Source organism: Dromiciops gliroides, chromosome 1 (genome assembly GCF_019393635.1).
Source record: "Dromiciops gliroides isolate mDroGli1 chromosome 1, mDroGli1.pri, whole genome shotgun sequence".
In the NCBI taxonomy this organism is placed as follows: domain Eukaryota; kingdom Metazoa; phylum Chordata; class Mammalia; order Microbiotheria; family Microbiotheriidae; genus Dromiciops; species Dromiciops gliroides.
In genome coordinates this window covers 69,450,801-69,472,673 of record NC_057861.1, presented here as the reverse complement: position 1 = coordinate 69,472,673, position 21,873 = coordinate 69,450,801, and the positions used below count along the sequence as shown (strand labels likewise).

General features: G+C 39.7%; 1 protein-coding gene and 1 pseudogene across 1 annotated transcript in view; one reads left to right on the top strand and one right to left on the bottom strand.

The window, feature by feature from the left end:
* Window positions 1-698: 698 nt before the first annotated feature.
* The window catches only part of LOC122745514 (adhesion G protein-coupled receptor E3-like), an 85,731-nt gene continuing 64,556 nt past the window's right edge, over window positions 699-21,873 (bottom strand). The window contains exons 12-19 of the mRNA XM_043990853.1: window positions 11,218-11,388; window positions 6,828-7,025; window positions 6,282-6,517; window positions 3,558-3,624; window positions 3,175-3,266; window positions 1,949-2,117; window positions 1,755-1,865; window positions 699-818 (exon numbers count right to left, since the gene is read on the bottom strand). Of these exons, the coding sequence (XP_043846788.1) occupies window positions 699-818; window positions 1,755-1,865; window positions 1,949-2,117; window positions 3,175-3,266; window positions 3,558-3,624; window positions 6,282-6,517; window positions 6,828-7,025; window positions 11,218-11,388 (1,164 nt within the window). The remainder of the gene's footprint in view (window positions 819-1,754; window positions 1,866-1,948; window positions 2,118-3,174; window positions 3,267-3,557; window positions 3,625-6,281; window positions 6,518-6,827; window positions 7,026-11,217; window positions 11,389-21,873) is intronic.
* LOC122734961 lies at window positions 18,956-19,409 on the top strand (annotated as a pseudogene).

Below are 21,873 nucleotides of genomic sequence, written 5' to 3'. Positions count from 1 at the left end.
AGATTAGATGACTGAAATCTATAGGAGAATCAGGATGGGTTGGCACATTTGCGTGACTTACTGCAGCAGTGCTAGGCACTATGCAAATGCTACTAAGGAGGGCTTGATTTATTGTCTGATTTTATTTTTCATTGTCTAGATTTGAGAAAATGTTAACTCTGCAGATTAAATTTAACATTCATTTTTTTTTTGGTGAGGCAATTGGGGTTAAGTGACTTGCCCAGGGTCACACAGCTAGTGATTGTCAAGCATCTGAAGCCGGATTTGAACTCAGGTACTCCTGACTCCAGGGCTGGTGCTTTATCCACTGTGCCACCTAGCTGTCCCTCGGATTAAATTTAAAATGTTCCCAGCAGACATTTCCAACCCCTGTCTAAATCTAGTTATTAAATAATTATCATCACACTGCTTGTTATACTCCTACTTCATTCTTATAATGTGAAGATCCATCCTATGAGACTCAGAAGATATAGCTGGATAAGTAGGAGAATGAAGAAAGAGCAGGGTCATAAAACCTCAAAGATGAGAGGTCATTTAGAAGCACCAGTACTGAGTCAGTGTTTGGGTTTGGCAAGGTGTGATCCTTTTGACTTCACTACCATGCCCAAGCTGCCTCTTCCTTCTGCCTCTTCTTCCATTGGTAGATTCTTCCCATAACCTTCTGTTCGAGGAAGGGCACAGAAGGATAAGAATACTTGTTACTCTTCTTCATGCCCCTTCTTCCTGAGGCCAGGCTGAAGGTAGTCCTGGGGTTCTATAGCTATCCTGCCCATAGCGACTGGGAAGTTTTCATATTTGATGCTTTCTTCTTGGTTCTCCTGGAAGAGATAAACAAAAAAAACCCCCAGAGATTGAAAGATGTAGGGATTTTGGGGAGAAAAGCCTAGAGCTGAGAGAATGAATAGCCCTCCAGTCTTAGCCAGACTGTAAGAATGGGTGAAATAACGCACTGCAGGAAGCATATCAGGAATTCTCTTGTCTAGCCCTGGTCTTATAGGAGGAGAAGGTCTAAAATAACAGAGATAATTAGATGGGACAGCTGAGGGAGCACTGGTCAGGAAGACCTGAGTCCAAGTACAGCTTCAGACACTTAATGTGTGACCCTGGGCAAGGCACTTAATCTCTCTGTTACAAGTTTCTTATCTTTTCTTGTTCAGTCGTTTTAGTCATTTCTGAATCTTTGTGACACCAGTTGGGGTTTTCTTGGCAAAGATATTGGAGTGGTTTGCCATTTCCTTCTCAGATAAGGAAACCGAGGTGAAAAAGTTAAAGTAACTTGCCCATGGTAATATATCTAGTGTCTGAGGCCAGATTTGAACTCACAAAGATGAGTCTTCCTGACTCCAGCCCTGGCACTCTAACCACTGTACCACCCTGCAATGGAGATCATAATAGTAGGTACCTATCAAGGAAAGTACTATGTGAAACTTGAACTGTGATATAAATACTAGTCATTATAATTCTTAGGCACAGAGATATAAGCCAGGATTTTAGGGATGGTGTTGCCTGCCCCAAAGCTGTCTTTTATCTCCACTCAGGATAGTGGAGGGAAGGAAGAGAGAAAATGGTGCCCATAAGGCCCTTTCTGAAGTACAGAGCTATTAGGAGAATAGCCAATGGCCACATGGCATGGTGAAGCCAGCCATGTGATCCTTACCATAGTTTGTCCTATGAGAAGACAGAGAGAATGCAAGGGATTAAGCAGCAAAGGCATAATGATAAGCAGGTATTACAAGGGCAGTGTATTTTCTTACTGAGTGGGTCTGGCTGGAGCCAGAGACAACCTTGCTTGAGAGCATGAGTGACTCAGAGTCAGATTTTTTTTGCCTGATTGTCATGAACCATCTTTTGTACTGTTCCCGAACCTGGAAAGCCAAAGGAGTCTCTGGGTGAGTTCACTGGGTGCAATGGGGGGGGGAGGGGGAGAAGAACTGAAAAAAGAACTCACCTGATAATTGAAGAGACAGTACACCAGGAAGATGAAGACTCCCTGCAGGCTGTTGATGATAGTGAAGAGATAGGCCATGATCTGAGCAGCTGAGCCAATCTGCAGAATGCCCAGACACCAGGTGCAGCCCAGGATGCACAACTGAGCCAGGGCTTTAAATGTCAGCAACCTACATAGGAGTGCAAGGAGACAATCTGTCATGTGCTCAGAGAGCATCTGCTTCTCAGCCCCCTGGACAGAAGTCCAAGCTTCTGCCTGAGTCTTATGAGAAGTTCCCTAGACTGAGTTCCATACACATAAATTCCTTGGTCTGAGTCTTCAGATGGAGGTTTGAGTTTTAGTCTTCATTCTCAGTGGCAGCTAGGTGGTGACATAGTGCTGGTCCTGGAGTCAGGAAGACTCACCTTCCTGAGTTCAAATCTGGCCTCAGACACTTCCTGGCTGTGTGACTCTTGGCAAGTCCCTTAAGCCCATTTGCCTCAGTTTCCTCAACTGCAAAACTTTGTTGGAGGAGGAAATGGCAAACCACTCTACTGTAAGAATACTCCAAATGGGTTCATAAAGAGTTGGACATGACTTAAAAACAATTCAGTGTCTTTGTTATAAAAGGAAATGGCAAACACTTTAGTATCTTTGCCAAGAAAACCCCAAATGGATTCACATAGAGTCAGATGTGATTGAAAAATAAATAACAAAAATGAAATCTCTGCAAATGAGACTCCCTTCCCCCCAAACCCTGGACAAAACCTAGAAGAACTTCAGCAAGATAGGGGAGAGGATGAAGAGAATAAAACTTCCTGAGTCTCTTGCCATTTAGATAGGCAAAGTATCTCCTTCTTAAGCCTAACTTCAGAGATAGGATTAAATCCTTCTTTTTATGAAGATCCAGCTCCAGTGTTTCAGGTGGGTTGAAGACCATAATTTTTATTTTGCTATCTTTACATAGTTAACACAGTGCTGATTTGGAGTCAGAGAGACTCAATTTGAGTCTTCTTTCTATCATTTACTACCTGTGTGTCCTTGGGCAAGTCACTTATTCTCTGGGTATTAATTTCCACCTAAGAGGGGATTTGGACTATTTGGCCTACAAGCTCCCTTCCAGGTCTAAATGTTTGATCCCACGAGCCTCTGAGGTACATGTAGACATGACATTAGAACCAATCAGGGAACATGGTTTTGACCACCAGAGACTGCCCAGGAAGGAAGCCTCTTTTGCTTTAGCTCACCTTGTGTCCTGGATAGTGGACACCTCACTGTTGAGGGAGGAAAGTTTGCTATGCAAAATCCAAAGAGCCAGAAGAATAAAAGTGAAGTTTACCTATGGGAACAATACAAAAGTCATTGGCTCAAGTGTTTCACCAGGAGCCTGAGTCCCACCTTGGTCATCTCCTTCCAAACCTGGTTGTTCTGAGTTTGGATTTAGCATTAATCACTGCATTGTGCACATGTGTACATGCACACACACATGCAAACAATACATGTCTCCACCACCACCAACCTGACCACCAGGATCACTGTTTCTTACTCCTGTTTCCTTGCTCAGCCCCTCTGGCTTCCTGGCAATTCTTTTATCTGGTGGCTAGAATTATAGTGTAATATATTCACTTACACAGAATATGGTACAGACTGGTCCAAGGAAAGCCCAGAGAAATCCCTTATCCGGCTTGAGCCAGCAGCTAAGATAAAGAAGGAAGAACAACCAGTAAGCCCTGGTGGCTGAGCACATCAACATGGATGGGTATGAAATCTTTCTTAATCCAGGGTGAGATGCAGACTTCCCCAACTTGGGTTTTGGATGATGTGAAAGGAATCCTGGGCTAGGTTGTCAGGTTTACCTAGTGACCTAAAAACTCTCATGTATATATCCATACCCATAGTCCCATAATACTACTCTGAGACTCAGTTTCTTCATCTGTACAATGGAGATAATGTCAGTGGTAGACACCTCACTGGGCTGTGAAGCTCAAATGAGATGATTCATGGAAAGTCTTTTACAAACTTGAAAATGCTACATAAACACATATTTGTTGCTATGATTTTGTCACTGTGGGTGCTGCTGGTATGGGATTTTAAGTGGTAGCTATTAATAATTATTGTTCTTGTCATTGTCTTAGGGAGTTGTTAGAGGCCATTAAAGAGAAGTTACTTCCCCTAATTATGGGGTTGGTAACTGACAGATTTTGATTCCAGGTCTTCTTATTCAATGTCCAGTATTCCATCCACTAGGTGATGCTACCCTTGCACCCAGGGGTTCCTACACTAGTTAAATGTGCAAAACAGGATCTGGTTGGTACCCAGAATTTCACTGGTGTAGGGAACTCTGAAGCAATGACATTCCCTCTCACAGGGCAGATTGAACTTTCTCAGGAAGTGATGCTCTTGGAGAGTAGCTTAGGACATCATGAAGTTTAATCATTTGTCCAGGGACATGGAATCAGTCTGTGTCAGGCAGGATTCAAATTCAGGTTTCTCTGGCTTCACGGTCAGTTGTCTATATAGTCTGCCAGATTCTTTTGTGTATAATAAAGACAGGAATTAGGACTAGCTTGATGAGAACATTCACCATGTCTTCCTAGTCTATGTTGTTGTTGTTCTGGATTAAATTGTTTTTTTTTAGCTGAGGCTAGGAAGATCTCAAGAATAAATAATTCTAAACTCTAAATTAGTCATCAGCAACAGAAGGATTTGATGTGTTATGCAGACATAAACATAAAAAGGGAAAGGCCTAATCTTAGACTAAGGGCACTCTTTCTGGCTTTTGTTAAGTAGATGTGGTGGTTATAATTATAGAACCATCAGCCTGTTTTCATTAGGGAGAGAGTTTGGCCACTATACCCTAGCTGACTGAAGTACAGGTGGCTTGGCTGGTCCTGAAGTGATGTGTAAGGAAGATAATAGCAAGGAGCAATATCTGATAGGGAGACATCGAGACAAGCAGAGCCACATGCCAATGAAGACTATGTATCTTGAGACCAGCATGGTGTTACAGAGCAGATGTATTGTGCCCAGAGAGCCCATGTAGGAAAGGTGAAACCATTAAGAAGCAAGCCCAGTATGTGCCCAGCAAAGTCACCAGACCCAGAGAAGAGCAGGCCAAGGGAGAGAGTCTTGATAATATCACCAGAAGATATCAAGGATTCTGTAACATTGGAGGTGTAAGTTCTTCCCATTCCCCAGCACATGTTCTTTAGTAGTGGAAAATCCCATTTTCTGTAGGAAGCTTTTCTCAGCCCCTCTTAATTCTAGTGCCTTCCTTCTCTTAATTATTTCCCATTTATCATGTATAGCTTGTTTATATATGTATATGTATATGTGTATATATATATATATATATATATATATATGTATATCTTCATTTGCATGTTGTAATCCTCCATTAGAATGAAAGCTCTTTGAGTGTAGGGATTGTCCTTTGTCTATTTTTGTAACCTCAGTGCTTACCACAGTTGCTGAGATGAAGCAAATGCTTAATAAAAGTTTATTGATTGATCCCTATTCCAAGACATTCCACATTGATGAAATGTATATTTGTATGATGGTATGCCCTATATTTATAGGGCAAAAGTTCTATTTCAAATCTTCTTCCAATGTGATTTCATCAACTGTTCTCTTTGAACCAGTTGTGTCCTCTGACTGACTGGAGAAAAAGTAACGATTGATGGAGTTTGTGAGCTATCTTTTTGCACAGATAAGGAATAACTTGAACCTGTGGCTACTATTTTTTAGGAATTCATGTGTGAGGTAGGGATGCCACAGCTGTTATATCTGGGTGTATGTATATATTTTTCTTATTTATCCAATTTGTATTATATGCATATATACTTATTTATATATTCATACACATAATATATGTTAATGCATATAAAGACCCCAGATTTGTGATAACTGACCCATTGATATGTCCAAGCTAACAGAAGTAACCCCATGTCAACCACAAATTAACCTGCCTACTTCCCAGGAAGTTCCTATGTACCCAATATTGGTTTGCTCTGCTACATTTAGACAAGGAATGTAAAGCCCTCCTGATCATAATAGATTCAGCAAATTTCATCTAATTTGGGTGTGCAAAATTAGCAAACTTTCCTAATTACAATGCCCTTCTGGTTGATAAGTGTGTGTATATGGGTCATAGTGCAGACCACCTGCTGATTGATGCCCTCCCCCCAAGATTCCCCTTCCACTCAGTCTCTGTGAATCTTTCCAGCAGCAATAATTAGATATAAAGTCAGAGACCCAAAGATCTGCTTCCCCTAGGCCTGTAGGAGTGAGGAACAGCCTGCTTATTTGCCAGTGAGTAATAAGCCAGCTGAATCATGATCCCTTGAGCACTTACTGGGAAGAAGTTCCATAGAGGCCTGCTCTTGATGCTGCAGAAATAGCCACAATCCCAGCTGGAATTCCATAGCCCAGAGGATACATGACCTTCTTCAGGGATTGGCTCACTCTGGAGTAATTGACAACCATCAGGTTCCGTGCAGTAAGAAAGAGATGCAGGCCTTCCAGCAGCATCCAGGTGAAAGAGGCCAGGTAGAAGTAATGTAATAACCCTGCAATGATGGAACACAGGACCTGGAGGGGTAGGGGGACAATGTCATTCAGAAGAGATTTGGGGCCCAGAGTGAAGTCCTTGGATAATCTTCCTTATTCAGTCATTCGACAAAGTGTCTGACTTGAAACTAAAGAGGCTGTTTGTTCAGAAGCAAGTACTGGCCTCCATGGATAATGCCCTCCCTCAGGAACCCGGGTCATTAACAAAACAGAGAACAGGACATTGCAATATCACAGGTAACAAGAATTCCACAATCCACTAGTTGCTCCCATTTCCTGGCAGGTGTATCTGGGATGGGGCAGGCAGGGGCCTTTGGGATGCCATTAATACCTGATTCTTGCTGTGCTTAATTCCTGTGAGGAAGATGAGGTTTGCCAGGAAGAGGCACAGAGAGAGCTGCAGGTGGAGGGAGGTGCTGGTGTTCTGAATGGTGCGGCATAGGAGGAAGGTGAGGGCAGCCAGAAAGAGACACAGCAGGGAGAGGCTCAGCCCCACATAAGTGATCACTGTCAGCACACAATCTTCTTCCTCCTAGGTTCCCAGAAAGGTGAAATGACGATCATATTTTCAGGTTCTTTGATTCTGGGATTGGAGAGGCTTCATGCCCATCTCATAATAAGTACTTGCTGACTTTACTTGATTTTGGTTTAAGGGAATGGGAAAATCCATCAGTCTGTATGCCTTAATTTCAATTGTGGCTTAATCACTTATGAGCTGTGTGAGTATTGGAAAATCACTAACCTCTCTGAGCTTTCATTTTCTCATCTAAAAACAGGTATTTCCAACACAACATGCCTGAGAAGTAGCCATCTAGCTTTTTTTTTGGAGGGGGGGCAATGAGGGTTAAGTGACTTGCCCAGGGTCACACAGCTAGTAAGTGTTAAGTGTCTGAGGCCGGATTTGAACTCTGGTCTTCCTGAATCCAAGTCCGGGGCTTTATCCACTGTACCACCTAGCTGCCCCAGCCATATAGCTTTTGATTGAAGACCTCCAATGACTGAGAGAGCCTTCTCTCTCCTTCACTCCCAATAACTAATCTTACTACGTCTTGTCAATTCAGTCTCTCATCTATCTTTGGTCCCATCATCTCTAACCCCATCTATACCTGGTTCTGTTCCCAGTGCACTGCCTAGATGGAGACAATAGCCCATCTTTTCACCATCCTTAAAAGATCCTCAACAGATCTCACCATTCCCACTAGGTACCATGCTAGATTTCTCATCCATTTCTGAGACAAACTACTTCAAAAAGTGCTCTGTACTTATTTTCTTCCTCTCCTTTCACTCTCTTCTAAAACCTCTGCAATCTGGCTTCTGACCTCATGAGTCAAATGGGACTGCCTTCTCCAAAAGGATTTCTTAGTTGCTAAATCCATTGGCCTTTTCATAATGTTGATCCTTCTGACACTGCTGACCACCCTCTCCTCTCCGTCCACTCTTAGTTCCTCTCCTGTGCATTGGCCCACTGCTTCTCATTCTCATCTCCCATATCATCATCTATGGCATGTCTCTAACTGTGATTGCCCCCTGCCTCTCTCTTGGATCCTATTTTCCTCTGTTTGTACACTATTACATGGTGACCTCATTAACACACAGAGGTTTGATCGTCATATCTCTATAAAAGGCTCCCAGATCAGCATATCCAGCCTTAATCTCCCCAAGCTACAGTCTTGTATACCTAATTGCCTATTGGGCATCTTGAACTGGATATCTTGTAGGTATCTCAAACTCAAGATGTCTAAAAGAGACCTCATTGTATTATCCCTCAAACTCACCCCTCTTCTGAATTTTGCTATTATTTTTGAGGGAACTGCCTTCCAGTCCCCTAGGTTTGTAATATTGCTATCATCCTTGAGCCCTTATTCTCCTTCAACCCATTCATCTAATCAGTTGCCAAATCTGTCCATTTTACCTTAATGACATTTTCAACATCCATCTGACTTTTTCTACCTCCTAGATCTCATTTAAACCCTCATCATCTCTTGCCTGGATGGTTTCAATGGCCTTCTAACTAGACTACCTGAATTCAAGTTTCCCCCCATTCCAATCTACCCTACACATGGCTTCTTAAGTGATTTTTTTCTAAGGGATATATTAAAATTTTTTTTTTATTTTTGCAGGGCAATGAGGGTTAAGTGACTTGTCCAGGGTCACACAGCTAGTGTCAGGTGTCTGAGGCTGGATTTGAACTCAGGTCCTCCTGAAGCCAGGGCTGGTGCTTTATCCACTGTGCCACCTAGCTGCCCCACTAAGGGATATATTTGACAGTAACATCTGCCTAGTATAAGAAGTCAATGTAAATGTGTCCACTTGTCATTCAAAGCTCTTTACATTACACAGCACTCCTCAGTCCAGCCAAACTGGGTCTTCTTGCTTTTGCTCATCTTTGTATCTTTCACTGGCTGTCCCTCTTCCCCCATTTCATGCCTCCGTCCCACTCATTCTTCTCTTGTCCCTCTTGAAATCTCTACTTTCCTTTAAGACTTAGCTCAAGGGGGCAGCTAGGTGGCACAGTGGATAAAGCACCGGCCCTGGATTCAGAAGGACCTGAGTTCAAATCTGGCCTCAGACACTTGACACTTACTAGCTGTGTGACCTTGGGCAATAAAAAGACTTAGCTCAAGTTCAACCTTGTGCATGTGGTTTTTCTGAGACACTCCAACTGCCCATGTTTTATGTGTCTTTTATCTAGGTTGTCTCCCTGATTAAAATGTAAATTCCCTGAGGGCAAGGCTTATTTTATTTCTGCTTTGTATCCACAATGGCTAGCACAGTGCCTGGGACTTAGTCAATGCATCTTGGTTTGATTGATTGATCTGTATCCAGATTGCACTAGAGATCTTTAAGCAAGAGTTTAATGAGCATGTATTGGCAATGTTGTGGTTGGGATTCTTTCTCAAGTGTAGGTAGGACTAAACCAGATGGTCTCATTCAACTCTGAGCTTCTGTGATTCTCTGAGATGACCCTGGGTCCCTGAAGTCCATGCTAGCAGAACTATCACTAGAGTGGGGTAAATGGGACTTTGACCTAGGGTGACAGCATTGATGTGTGTGGTTTTTTTGGGGGAATGGGGGGCATTTTTGCCACAAGGCTACTCTGCTTACTTTGATTCATTGTCCTTTGGTGGCTCAGGGCACAAGTACTCTCATGAGATTTTATGGTGGGGACATTGGGCAATACCTTTTTGGTACCCTGCACTGTGAAATCCTTGAGAGCAGGGGTAATTTTTTCCCCTTTCTTTGCCCCCCCACCCCAGCACTTAGACCAGTAGCTAGCATACAGTAATTGCTTCATAAATGCTTGCTGACTGGCTCTACTTCCCCCTCTAAATTACTGAACTCCTCTTCTAGTTCAACTGAATTTACCTCAAGTATAATTTTAGCTAGATATAACTACAGCAACAGAAAACATCTGGAAGTCAGTGCTACATTAGAAAGGCTTCGTGGGTGACTCAGTAATAGGCAATTTTTCTATCGTCAAGGGACTAGTCTTTTTTTTTTTCCTGGACTAGTCTTACTAAAGGAAGACAGTGCAACTCAGTGACTAGGTAATTAATCTTTTCTATTATAGCAGCTAGTAAAGTGTATCTGCTAAGTTACAGAGGAGTTATCAGCTTCATTGGTGCAGCATAATGGAAAGAGCAGTCTATCTAGACTCAGAAGATCCAGGTTCAAATCCTGCCTATGACAGTTACTATGTGTGTGTTTGGTTAAGTCATTGAACCTTCTCAGGCCTCATTTTCCTCACCTGTAAAATAGTTGGACTATGCTATCCCTATATTATCAATGTCAGATTGATTCTATGATCTCCATAGTTGAGGTCAGATCTTTGAAGAGCTCAAGTATTAGTAAGGTAAGCTGTCCAGTGGCCATATCCCTAAGTCATTTAGAACAGAGATTCTTAATCTTTTTTTTGAGTCTTGAACCCCTTTGGTGGTATGGTGAAGTGTATGGACCCCTTCTCAGAATGGTGTCTTGTTGCCGGCATTTATAATGGAAGTAAATGCTAAATTTCAGTTAGAGAGTATAAAATAATGTCACATTTTCCCCCTCATCCAAGTTCATGGACCCCTGAGACCTATGCTCTATATACACCAGATTAAGAATCCCTGGTTTAGATGGGAATGGAGATTTGGGGAGAAGCATCTGAAATACTGGGATGTTTGAAAAACAATATGGAAAAGTGATTGAAATTTTGATGATTCACCCAGGAGAAAAAAATGTAGGGATAATTTAATTACTGTTTTACCAGAAGTAGAAGAAGGCCATATATATTCTCTCAGTAGAATGATTATAAGTTCCTTAAAAGAAGCTAGTGTTTCATGTTTGTCCTTGCATCCCCAGCAATTAGAATAAAGACTGGAATGCTTGTTGCATTGGATTGAATCAAGACACCCAGAGGATGTTGATCAGTCATTCTTAATCTAGTAAAACTGGAGAAAGTATTAATGTTTAGCTTGAGATATTCAGTTTGGTTACACACACAGTGGGAATGGTTAAGTTTGGCATAGATTATTAAGGGAAAGCACAGAATCACCTTCACTTAAGAAACAGGGACATTTTTCACTTGTTAGAAACAGTGTCATCCCAGGGTTACCTGGTGACAGAGGGAAAGAACACAGGATCTCACTTTCCATGGACTTTCCCCATTAGGAGTCCATGATTCTGCCTCTATTAGATTTATTGGGAGGCTTTGGTTTGAATGGACATGCCATACGCACCTGAGGAATGGGAGCCATCAGGACAGCAAATGTAGACATGTGGGTGCAGTTGCAGCTGGTGTGCATTTCATTGGATTTTATGAGGTTGCAGCCTTTTGTGGACCATACACCTCCCTCCTCTAACTGTGCTTCCCAGTAAACACAGAGGGACATTTCTTCTTCTCTCTTTTTCTATAAGAGTGAGAGGATTTCATTTTACAGGTTTTGATTTGACAAATATTTCCAAGATCCCATATGAAATATTAAAATAAACTGATTTGAATGTATCAGCATTGAACCAAATTCATGTGTAGTCCCAGGCCCACTTGGTCATTTCTTCCTTTTTTTCCTCCTCTTCCTCTTTCATCTTGGTCACTACCATTGATTTGAACTCTCTTGCTACTTAATACATAGGAAATGGGGACTGGGTGGGTGGGATAGCTTGCCTTTAGCTATTGTGAGATTAAAATTGGATATTAGATCATAAATCTACCCTACTTAACCTTTCTCTTAATTTATCTCCCAGACTAGTAAATAGAAGAAGCTTCTGGTTTTCTAGATAGAGCCTTTATTGTATGGTAGTCACAAGGTGATGTTGATTAGAAGGATAGGAAAGTAGAAATACAATACAAATCGTCTTAAGTCTAGGCTTAGTCTATATTCTGTATAAAACTCACTGAAACCCAAGGCCACCTTTGGGGAGAGAGACCGAGTCAAGTGCGTGCTGTTAACCGAGAGCCGGGCCGAGTCAAACTCCAGTCCGCGTCCGTCTGTGCAGCACAGCCAGGAGACCAACGGAGCAGGAAAAAAAGCCCCACTTCCGTTCTCTCCTTGCCTTTTAAGCTCGCACCCTGGAAGTCGAGTGCTCAGCAGGCAATCTGGTGTGCGTCGAAGGTGGACTGGTGTGCGTAGCTCATGCTGTTGGTCTCCTCCCCAAAAGGGTGGTCTTAAAAAAAAACTGGCATCTCTCCATTATCTAACCGACTGTTAAAACTTTACCACATTATGTATCACCATTTAAAAAAATTTCTAATATTTGGTTACTTATATGTTTCTTTCTCTAGAGTTCTCTCATATCTTATTAGGTGTAGAGGTAACTATTGGTAATAAATTTGCAGAAAGAGAAGCATGAGCTCTTGGAGGTCCAACCAAGTTAGAAAAAACATTTGAGTATTGTCTCCATATGGTTAATGAAAGAAACAGTAGACCAGTAACAAAATAAGAGAGAACAACTGATGGGTGGCCAGTACACTCTACTGGTGTCCACACAATGTGAAGAGAACATGAGGAAGGTTCATAATTTATTGGATGGAACTTCTATAGTAAATTTATGGGAGGACATAGATGAGAATAATATAGAATGGTCAGGAATGGAAAGTTTGTTATCTCCATCCCTGAAAGAACTACCCACACCAGGGAGATTTCAGATGCACTGTGGGTATTGGCATGAGGCTATGATACTCTTTTATTTTTTCAAATATTTTATCTTATGCAATTATAAGTAAAATTTTTTAACATTTGCTTTTTAAAATCTTGAGTTACAAATTCTCTTACTCCCTCCCTTTCCTCTACCCTCATTGAAAAGATAAGTAATTTGATAGAATTTATACATGTGCAGTCACACAAAACATATTTCCTTATTAGTCATATTGTAAAAGAAAACACAGACCAAAAACCATCTTAAAAAAATAAAGTTAAAAAATATGCTTCAATCTGCATTCAGACTTTATCAGTTTTTTCTTTGGAGGTGGATTGCATTATTCATCATAATTCCTTTAGAATTGTCTTAGGTCATTGTATTGCTAAGAATAGCTAAGTCATTCACAGTTGATTATCATACAATAGTGTAGTTACTATGTACAATGCTCTCCTGGATCTACTCATTTCACTTTGTATCAGTTGATGTCTTTCTAGGTTTTTCTGAGAGCATCATGATTATCTTTTCTTATAGCACAACAGTATTCCATCACAATCACATACCACAACAACTTTTTCAGCCATTCTCCTTATATCTAAACAGAGAAATATTAATTGCTCGTGGGTAGACTGAGGTAATGTAATATAAAATGATAATTCTATATAAATTAATCTACTTCTTCAGTGCCATACTAATCAAACTACCAAAGAATTATATTATAGAGCTAAAAATATAATAATAAAATTTATTAGACTAAGCCTAGACTTAAGATGATTTGTATTGTATTTCTACTTTCCTATCCTTCTAATCAACATCACCTTGTGACTACCATACAATAAAGGCTCTATCTAGAAAACCAGAAGCTTCTTCTATTTACTAGTCTGGGAGATAAATTAAGAGAAAGGTTAAGTAGGGTAGATTTATGATCTAATATCCAATTTTAATCCAATTTATCTAATAAGGACATGCCTCAAATTTACAATTCTTTGCCACCACAAAAAAGTTGTTTTAAATATTTTTATATAAATAGATCATTTCCCTTTAAAAAATTTATTTGGTATGCAGACTTACTAGTATATTTACTGAGTCAAAGGGTATGCAGGGATTTATAGATTTTTGGGCATAGTTCCAATTTGTTTTCCAGAATGGCTGGATCAGTTCATAATTCCACCTACATTGCATTAGTGTTCTATTTTTTCCATATCCCCTACAACATTTGTCATTTTCCCTTTCTTTCATATTATCCAATGTGATAGGTTTGGGATGGTACTTCAAAGTTGTTTTGGTGTTCATTCTCTAATCTATAGTTATTAAGAGCCTTTTAAATATGATTATAGATAGTTTTGATTTCTTCACCTGAAAACTGCCTGTTCATATATTATTTGACCATTTTTTAATTAGGAAATGACTTGTATTCTTAAAATTTTACTCCATTCTCTTTATACTTGAGAAATGAGACCCTTATCAGAGAATCATGCTGTAAAATTCCTTAATCCCCCCGGTTTTCTTCTTTTCTTCTAATTTTGGCTGCATTGCTTTTGTTTGTACAAAAGCATATTAATTTAATGTAATAAAATTACCCATTTTAATTTTTAATGCTCTATATTTCTTGTTTGGTAATAAATTCTTCACTTATCAATAGATCTGACAGGTAAACTATTTCATGCTACTCTGATTTGCTTATGCTATCAACCTTCATGTCTAACTCATGTACCCATTTTGACCTTATCTTGTCAGGTGGTGTGAGATCTTGGTCTATATGTGGTTTCTGCCAAACATTTTTCCAGTTATCCCAGCAGTTTTTGTCAAATAGTGAGTTCTTTTCCCTAAAGTTTGGATCTTTGGGTTTATCAAACACTTGATTACTATAGATAGTCATTTATTCCTGTATATTGTTTATTTAATCTATTCCACTGATCGACCACTCTATTTCTTAGCCAGTACCAGATTGCTTTGATCATTCTCACTTGCAATACAGTTGGAGATCTGGTACAGCTAAGCCACCTTCCTTTCCATTTTTTTTGGCGGGGCAATGAGGATTAAGTGACTTGCCCAGGGTCACACAGCTAGTAAGTGTCAAGTGTCTGAGGCCAGATTTGAACTCAGGTTCTCCTGAATCTAGGGTGGTGCTTTATCCACTATGCCACATAGCTGCCCCCCACCCCTTTGCCATTTTTATTGATTCCCTTGATTTTCTTAACCTTTTGTTATTCCAGATAAATTTTATTATTATATTTTTAGCTCTATAATATAATTCTTTGGTAGTTTGATTAGTATGGCACTGAAGAAGTAGATTAATTTATATAGAATTATCATTTTATATTACATTACCTCAGTCTACCCACGAGCAATTAATATTTCTCTGTTTAGATATGACTTTCTTAGTATGAAAAGTGTATTCTCATTTTGTTTGTATAGTTCCATGGTTTGTCATGGCAGGTAGACTATGGTACTCTCTTTTTTAATGATTGTGAAAGTTGGTTGTAGTGTCACTATGATCATTTACCTGTCCAAATCAATTATTCAATCAGCAATCACTTATTTAGTACCTGCTGTGTTCTTGTTCTATGCTAGTTTCTAGAAATACCAATATAAAAGTGAAATAAGTTCAGTCTTGAGGTGTTTACAGTCTAGTTGGGGAAGACATATAGTACATATATGATTTTGTATGAAGGCACTAGTAGCTGGGATTCTGAGGATGGCCTTATAAGGAAGGCACTTAAGCCAGTCCTTCCTTGAAAGAAACTGAAGGGGCCCTTGGATGGAATTGAGGAAAGAATTTATTGTAGGCAAAGAGGACAGTAAATGCAAAGACACAAAGATTAGAGATGGAGGGTTGTGTTTGAGGAGCAGGAAGAGGTTCAGTTTGGTTGGGTTGTAGGACATGGGAAGTGGTGTGATATGTAATAAACCTGGGAAGGTATGTTGGGTCCAGGTTGTGAAGGCTTTAAAAGCTCAAAAGAGGAATTCATATTTTATTTTACACTTAATAGGGAACTACTAGTGTTTATTGAGGATGGAAGTGACATCATCAGACCCACACTTGAGGAAAATTTCCTTAATAACTCTGTGGGGGATGGATTTCCACAGAGAAAGATTTGAGGTAAGGACACCAAATAGGAAGTTATGCTGATGGTCCAGGTAAGAGTTAATTAGGGCTTAAATTAGGATTGAAGCTGAGTGGAGAAAGGGGAACAGATACAAGGTGTGCCTGGAGGTAGAATTGAAAAGATTCATCAACTGAGTGGATAACGTGGGATAAGGGATAGTGAAGAGAATGTTATTGAGGTCTCTACTATTGATAATGGTGGCGCTTTTGATAGGAACGGGGAAGTTTGAAAGAGTGGATGGGTTTCAGGGTTGGACACATTGGGTTTGAGATGCCTATGGGACATTATGGTTGAAATAGCAGTTGGTGATATAGGACTGGAGTCTAGAGAGAGGCTAGCGCTAGATATCTAGACCTGAAGATACATTCCCTGAAACTTATAAATAATTTTCATTTTTTCAAACAACCAGTACATTCCAGAAGCAGGGTTTAAATTCATTTTTTTTTATTCTGAGGGCAGCTTCATATCCAGTAAAACTCACGGTTTCTCTAATTAAATTCTTGTGTGCTGATGAGAGAGAGGCAGACAGACAGACAGAAAGAAAGAGAGAGAGGCAGAGACAGAGGCAGAGAGAGACACACACAGAGACACAGAGAGAGACAAGAGAGAGAGCAAGAGTGAGAGTGAGAGACAGAGAGACAGAGAGAGACAGAGAGAGAAGAAAAAAAGGATCCAGGGCAGAACTTTGGGGTGTATCCATAATTAGGAAGTATGATACAAATAACAAGCCAGGAAAGGAGAATGGGAAAGATCAGTCAGAAGATAGTAAGATTGGGCTTAGTACTAAAGCATAGGGAATGAAGTAATGATAGGAGATTATGATCAGAAACACTCATTCTTCTAAGAAATGTAGAGACCAACAGACCCTTAATTAGGAATTCTTGTGCCTGGACCTGTGGCCTGAAAATTATTTTCAGATGGTGAACAGGCTGGATTTGGGGAAGAATTCAAGAGGATGTTTGCCATTTGGTGTTAGCCTATTTATTTATTTATCTATTCACTCATTCATCCATCCATTCATTTTTTATTTATCCATTTGTTCATTTATTCATTCATTTATCTATCATATATTTATTTATTCATTCTTTACTCACCTATCAACCAATCAATCAACTAATTAGTTTGTTCATTTGGTTATTTATCTATTTATTATTTACCTATTCATTCATTCATCCATACATCATTTATTCATTTATTTGTTCATCTATCTGTTTGTTCATTCATTTATTTCTTTGTTTGTTTATCCATCCATCCATCCATTAATCCATTTATTTATTTATTTACCCACCCATTTATTTGTTTGTTTATTAATTTATCTATCTATCTATACTATTTTTCATAACTAACCAGGTTTTAAGTTCCAATGTTTCTGAAATATTGTCAGTACTCTATAAATTTCAGACCCAAGGGGAAAGTGTCTGTGGTCATTTCTTAGTTTTAATTCTGATGATAAGGATGTTATTTAAACTTGAATTTTATGGAAAATGTAGAAAGGAGGATAAACAGAGATTAATTTCTTGGTTGACTCATGAGAAGGAGAAAGTGAATGGTTCTATGATCCTGCTCTTGTGCTATCACACAAATCATTACTATGAACCAGGTAACTAGGTGGTACAGTGGTTAGAGTCCTGGGCCTGGAGTTAGGAAGACCTGAGTTCAAATCCAGAGTCAGACACTTAGTAGCTGTGTGACTCTGGGTAAATCATTTAATCTTTCTCAGTCTTACTTTCCATAAGTATAAACATAAGGAAAGTAGGAGTATCTACATGGCAGGGTTGTTGTGAAGATCAAATGAAATATTATATACAAGCACTTAGTACAGTGCCTGGCACATAGCAGGTATATACAAGGGCTTATTCCTTTTTTTTCCCAAGAATTGATCAAGAATTCTATCATGTGGGAGCATGGAAAGTTTTTCTCAAGGGAGGAGCCAAGATGGTAGATTAGAGGCAGCCACCCAGCTGAGCTCTGTCAACATTCTTCTCCAAACAACTTTAAAGTAAGACCTCAAATCAAAATTTGAAGTGGCAGAATCAACTAAAGGTCAGAATGAGACTTTTTCCAGCCTGAGGAATCATAGGAGGTCTACAGGCTATGTCTGTGACACTAGGGTGGAGGTCTGCTTTGAGTACATGTACATGGTGTCTGCAACAGCAATCATGGCAGCACTGCTCTCAGAGCCCCAAGATGGTAAGGGGTGTCAGATAAATGGGTAACAGCTGGCACTGATTGGCAAGTCTATTGCCCATATTTAGTTCTAGGTTGGAGTTCCAGGGAAGAGAGGAATACTTGTACTCAGTTATAAGGGACTAGGAGCCCTGGTCAAAGTCCCAGGGTCAAGAGGGATGTTGGTGCTTTCAGCTGAGGGAGAGAAAGGGCCATTCAAGGGTAAAGAGCAGAGAACAGACTGAGGAGAGCCATGACCACATCTCTCCCTTGTGAGAAAAATATTAATAATAGGGTATTTTGGGGTTCTATGAGACCTAGAGAGCCTGGCCAGATCTTTCTTGGGGCCAGCCCAGAGTCAGGAGAATTTCAAAGGAGATGTGGCTGGAACTTGGATTGAGAATAAGGGTTAAAACCACACCTACCTGAAGGCTTTTTCCCCTCAGAGGATCTCTGTACTCTGAGATCAGCCTCAAACCCAGCAAACCAATAGACTTGAATGATGCTGGCCAAGTAGCTTTGAGCAATGTGTAAGGATAGGCTCTCCTCCTGCCCTCAGCAAGCTTATATAGTGACTCGCTCTCTTGGCTCTGGGACACTCAAGGAGGCAGGACATGTCCATTTTGCTCTCTCTTCTCTTTCCTAGCTAGGCTTTCCTAACTTTCTGAGCCATGTGCTCTCTTTATTAATATTTAATATGCTTTAATAAATGCTTAATGCCCCCAAACTGGTGCAGTAGACTCTAATTTCTAAGTAACAAATATATAATAAACCCCAGCTACGTTCCCTAAACTTGGGACAATTATAGGGCAACCACATTTAATTTTACTCACCACACCCCATATTATACCACCTTTGTAGCACCAAAACTTGTAGGCTAGCTCTGAAAACAGTAGCATAAGAAAGCATGAAGTTTGGCACAGTGTTTGCCCATCTCTAGAAATAAGTTGGAAAATGAGCAAACAACAAAAGAGGACTTAATCATAAAAAGCTACCATAGGACAGAGTCATTACACACAGCAGCAGAAACAGCAGCAGAGGCACCACCGGCAGCAGCATGGCCAAGATGTGTGACTTCATGGAGGATCAGACTGCTGAGTTCAAGGAGGCCTTCCGACTGTTTGACTGAATGGGGCATGGAAAGATCTTATACAGCCAGTGTGGGGATGTGATGAGGGCCCTGGGCCAGAACCCCACCAATTCTGAGGTGCTCAAGGTCTTAGGGAATCCCAAAAGTGATGAGATGAATGTGAAGGCGCTGGACTTTGAACACTTTCTGCCAATGTTGCAGACTTTAGCAAAGAATAAAGACCAGGGCACCCATGAAGACTATGTAGAGGGACTTTGGGGGTTTGATAAAGAAGGGAATGGCACAATCATGAGGGCTGAAATATGGCATGTCCTCATCACTCTGGGTGAGAAGATGACAGGAAGAAGTGGAAGTGTTGGTGGCAGGGCATGAGGAGAGCAACAGTTGTATCAACTATGAAGAGCTAATCCAAATGGTGCTGAGTAGCTGAGAACAAAAGTCTCCTTTTCACAAAGAATCCCTGAACTTTCTCAGTGTGAAAATGATCCTCTTGCCCCTGAAGCAACTGACTACATTGTCAGTGTTACCAACATCCTTCCTTCCAATCCCCTCCACATGTCCTCTTCCACTTACTTGCTCTCTGCTTTCACCAAATAAACTTGCTAACTGCTCCGAAAAGAAAAAAAAGCTACTATAGTAGTAGGGAAGACCAAGTCACAAACTCAGAATAAGACAATAGGCAGAAACAGGTATAGCCAAAGTTGCAAAGAAAAATGCTAATTGTATATGTACACTAACAATTGCTGGCAGAGTGAAAGAAAAATATAATTGTAGGAAAAATAGATGAGAGTGAGGCAAGGAAATTATGAGTAGAGAATTAACAAAATGACAAAAGAGGCACAACAATATTGAACAAAATTACTCCTTAAAAACAGAATTGACTTAATGGTAAAGGAGGCACAACAATTCACTGAAGTAATTCACTAAATTCTTTAAAAAGAAGAATAGGCCAAATGGAGGAGGTGGAAAAATTCACTGAAGAAAAAATAATCTCCTTAAAGAACAGAATAGGTCAAATGGAAAAAAAAATACAAAAGCTTACCGAAGGAAATAATTTCTTAAAAATTAGAATTGGGCAAGTAGAAGCTAATGACTCCATGAGACATCAAAAACAATAAAACAAAGTCAAAGGAATGAAAAAAATATAGAGGAAAATGTGTAATATTTAATCAGAAACACAACTGACCTGAAAATTAAATCAAGGAAAGAAAATTTAAGATTTATTAGACTAGGGAGCAGCCAGGTGGTGCAATGGATAAAGCACTGGCCCTGGATTCAGGAGCACCTGAGTTCAAATCTGATCTTAGACACTTGACACTAGCTGTGCGACCTTGGGCAAGTCACTTAATCCTCATTGCCCTGCAAAAAAAGAAAAGAAAAGAAAAGGAGATTTATTAGACTACCAGAAAGCCATAATCAAAAAAGGAACCTAGACATCCTATTTCAAGAAACCAGAATCTGGCAGTGTATTGTTTACAAAAGACACACTTGAAACAGCCTCATGCAATTAAAATAAAATGGCTGGAACAGAATCTAACATGCTTCAGCTGAGGTAGAAAAAGCAGGAGTACCAATCATGTTCTCGGACAAAGCCAAAGCAAAACCAGAAATAATTAAAATGAATAATCAAGGAAACTACATTTTGCTAAAACTTACCATAGACAGTGAAACAATATAAAAAAATTATAGCAAGTTTCTGATAAAGGCCTCATTTCTCAACTGTATTGAGAACTGAGTCAAATTTATAAAAATAAGAGCCATTCCCAAATGATATGTAGTCAAATGAAATGAATAGACTTTTCAGAAGAAGAAATCAAAGCTATTTATAGTGAGATAAAAATGCACTATTGATTAAAGAAATGCAAATTAAAACCACTCTGGGGTACTAGCTCACATCTATCAGAAATGACAAATACTGGGTGGGATGAGGGAAAATAAGTACACTAATGAACAAGAGTAGTGAACTGGCCCAACCACTCTGGAGAAAAGTTTGGAACTATGCCCAAAGGTTTATAAAATTCCGCATATCTTTCGGCTCAGCAATACCACTACTATATATGTATCCCAAAGAGATAAAAGGAAAAGGACCTATAAAATATGTACAAAAATATTTATAGCAGGTCTTCTTGGAGTGCCAAAGAATTGGAAATCATAGGGATGCTCAACAACTGGGAACTGGATAAACAACTTGTGGCATATGATTGTGCTATAAGAAATAATGAAAGGGAGGGGGCAGATAGGTGGCACAGTGGATGGATTACTGGCCCTGGAGTCAGGAGGACCTGGGTTCAAATCTGGCCTCAGAAACTTGACACTTATTAGCTGTGTGACCCTGTGCAAGTCACTTAACTCTCATTGCCCTGCAAAAAAAAAAAAGAAAGAAAGAAAAAAGAAAAAGAATAAATAATGAGAGGGATAGTTTCAGAAAAATATGACAAGACTTATACAAACTCATGCAAAGTCAAGTGAGAAGAACCAAATCCTTGTACATAGTAATAGTCATATTTTAATGATGATTAACAGTGGAAGACTTGGCTACTCTGATTAATACAATTATCCAAGATAATTCTAAAGGATTCATGATGAAAAAATTACATCCACCTTTATAGAGAGAACTGATGAACTCTGAATGTAAATCGAAGTATAATTTATTACTTTTTTGCTTTGTTTTAAAAATATGGCTAATATAGAAATATATTTAGTATGATTTCACATGTATAATTGACATCATATTGCTTGCCTTCTCAGTGGGTGGGGGAGAGGGTAAGAGAGAATTTGAACAACAAAATTTAAAAAGAAAAGGATGTTAAAATTTAAAAAAAGACAATTAAAATAAAGAAAAAGGAAGAATTCTGGCATGTGAAAATTCTAACATTCTGAATCTCCATCCTATG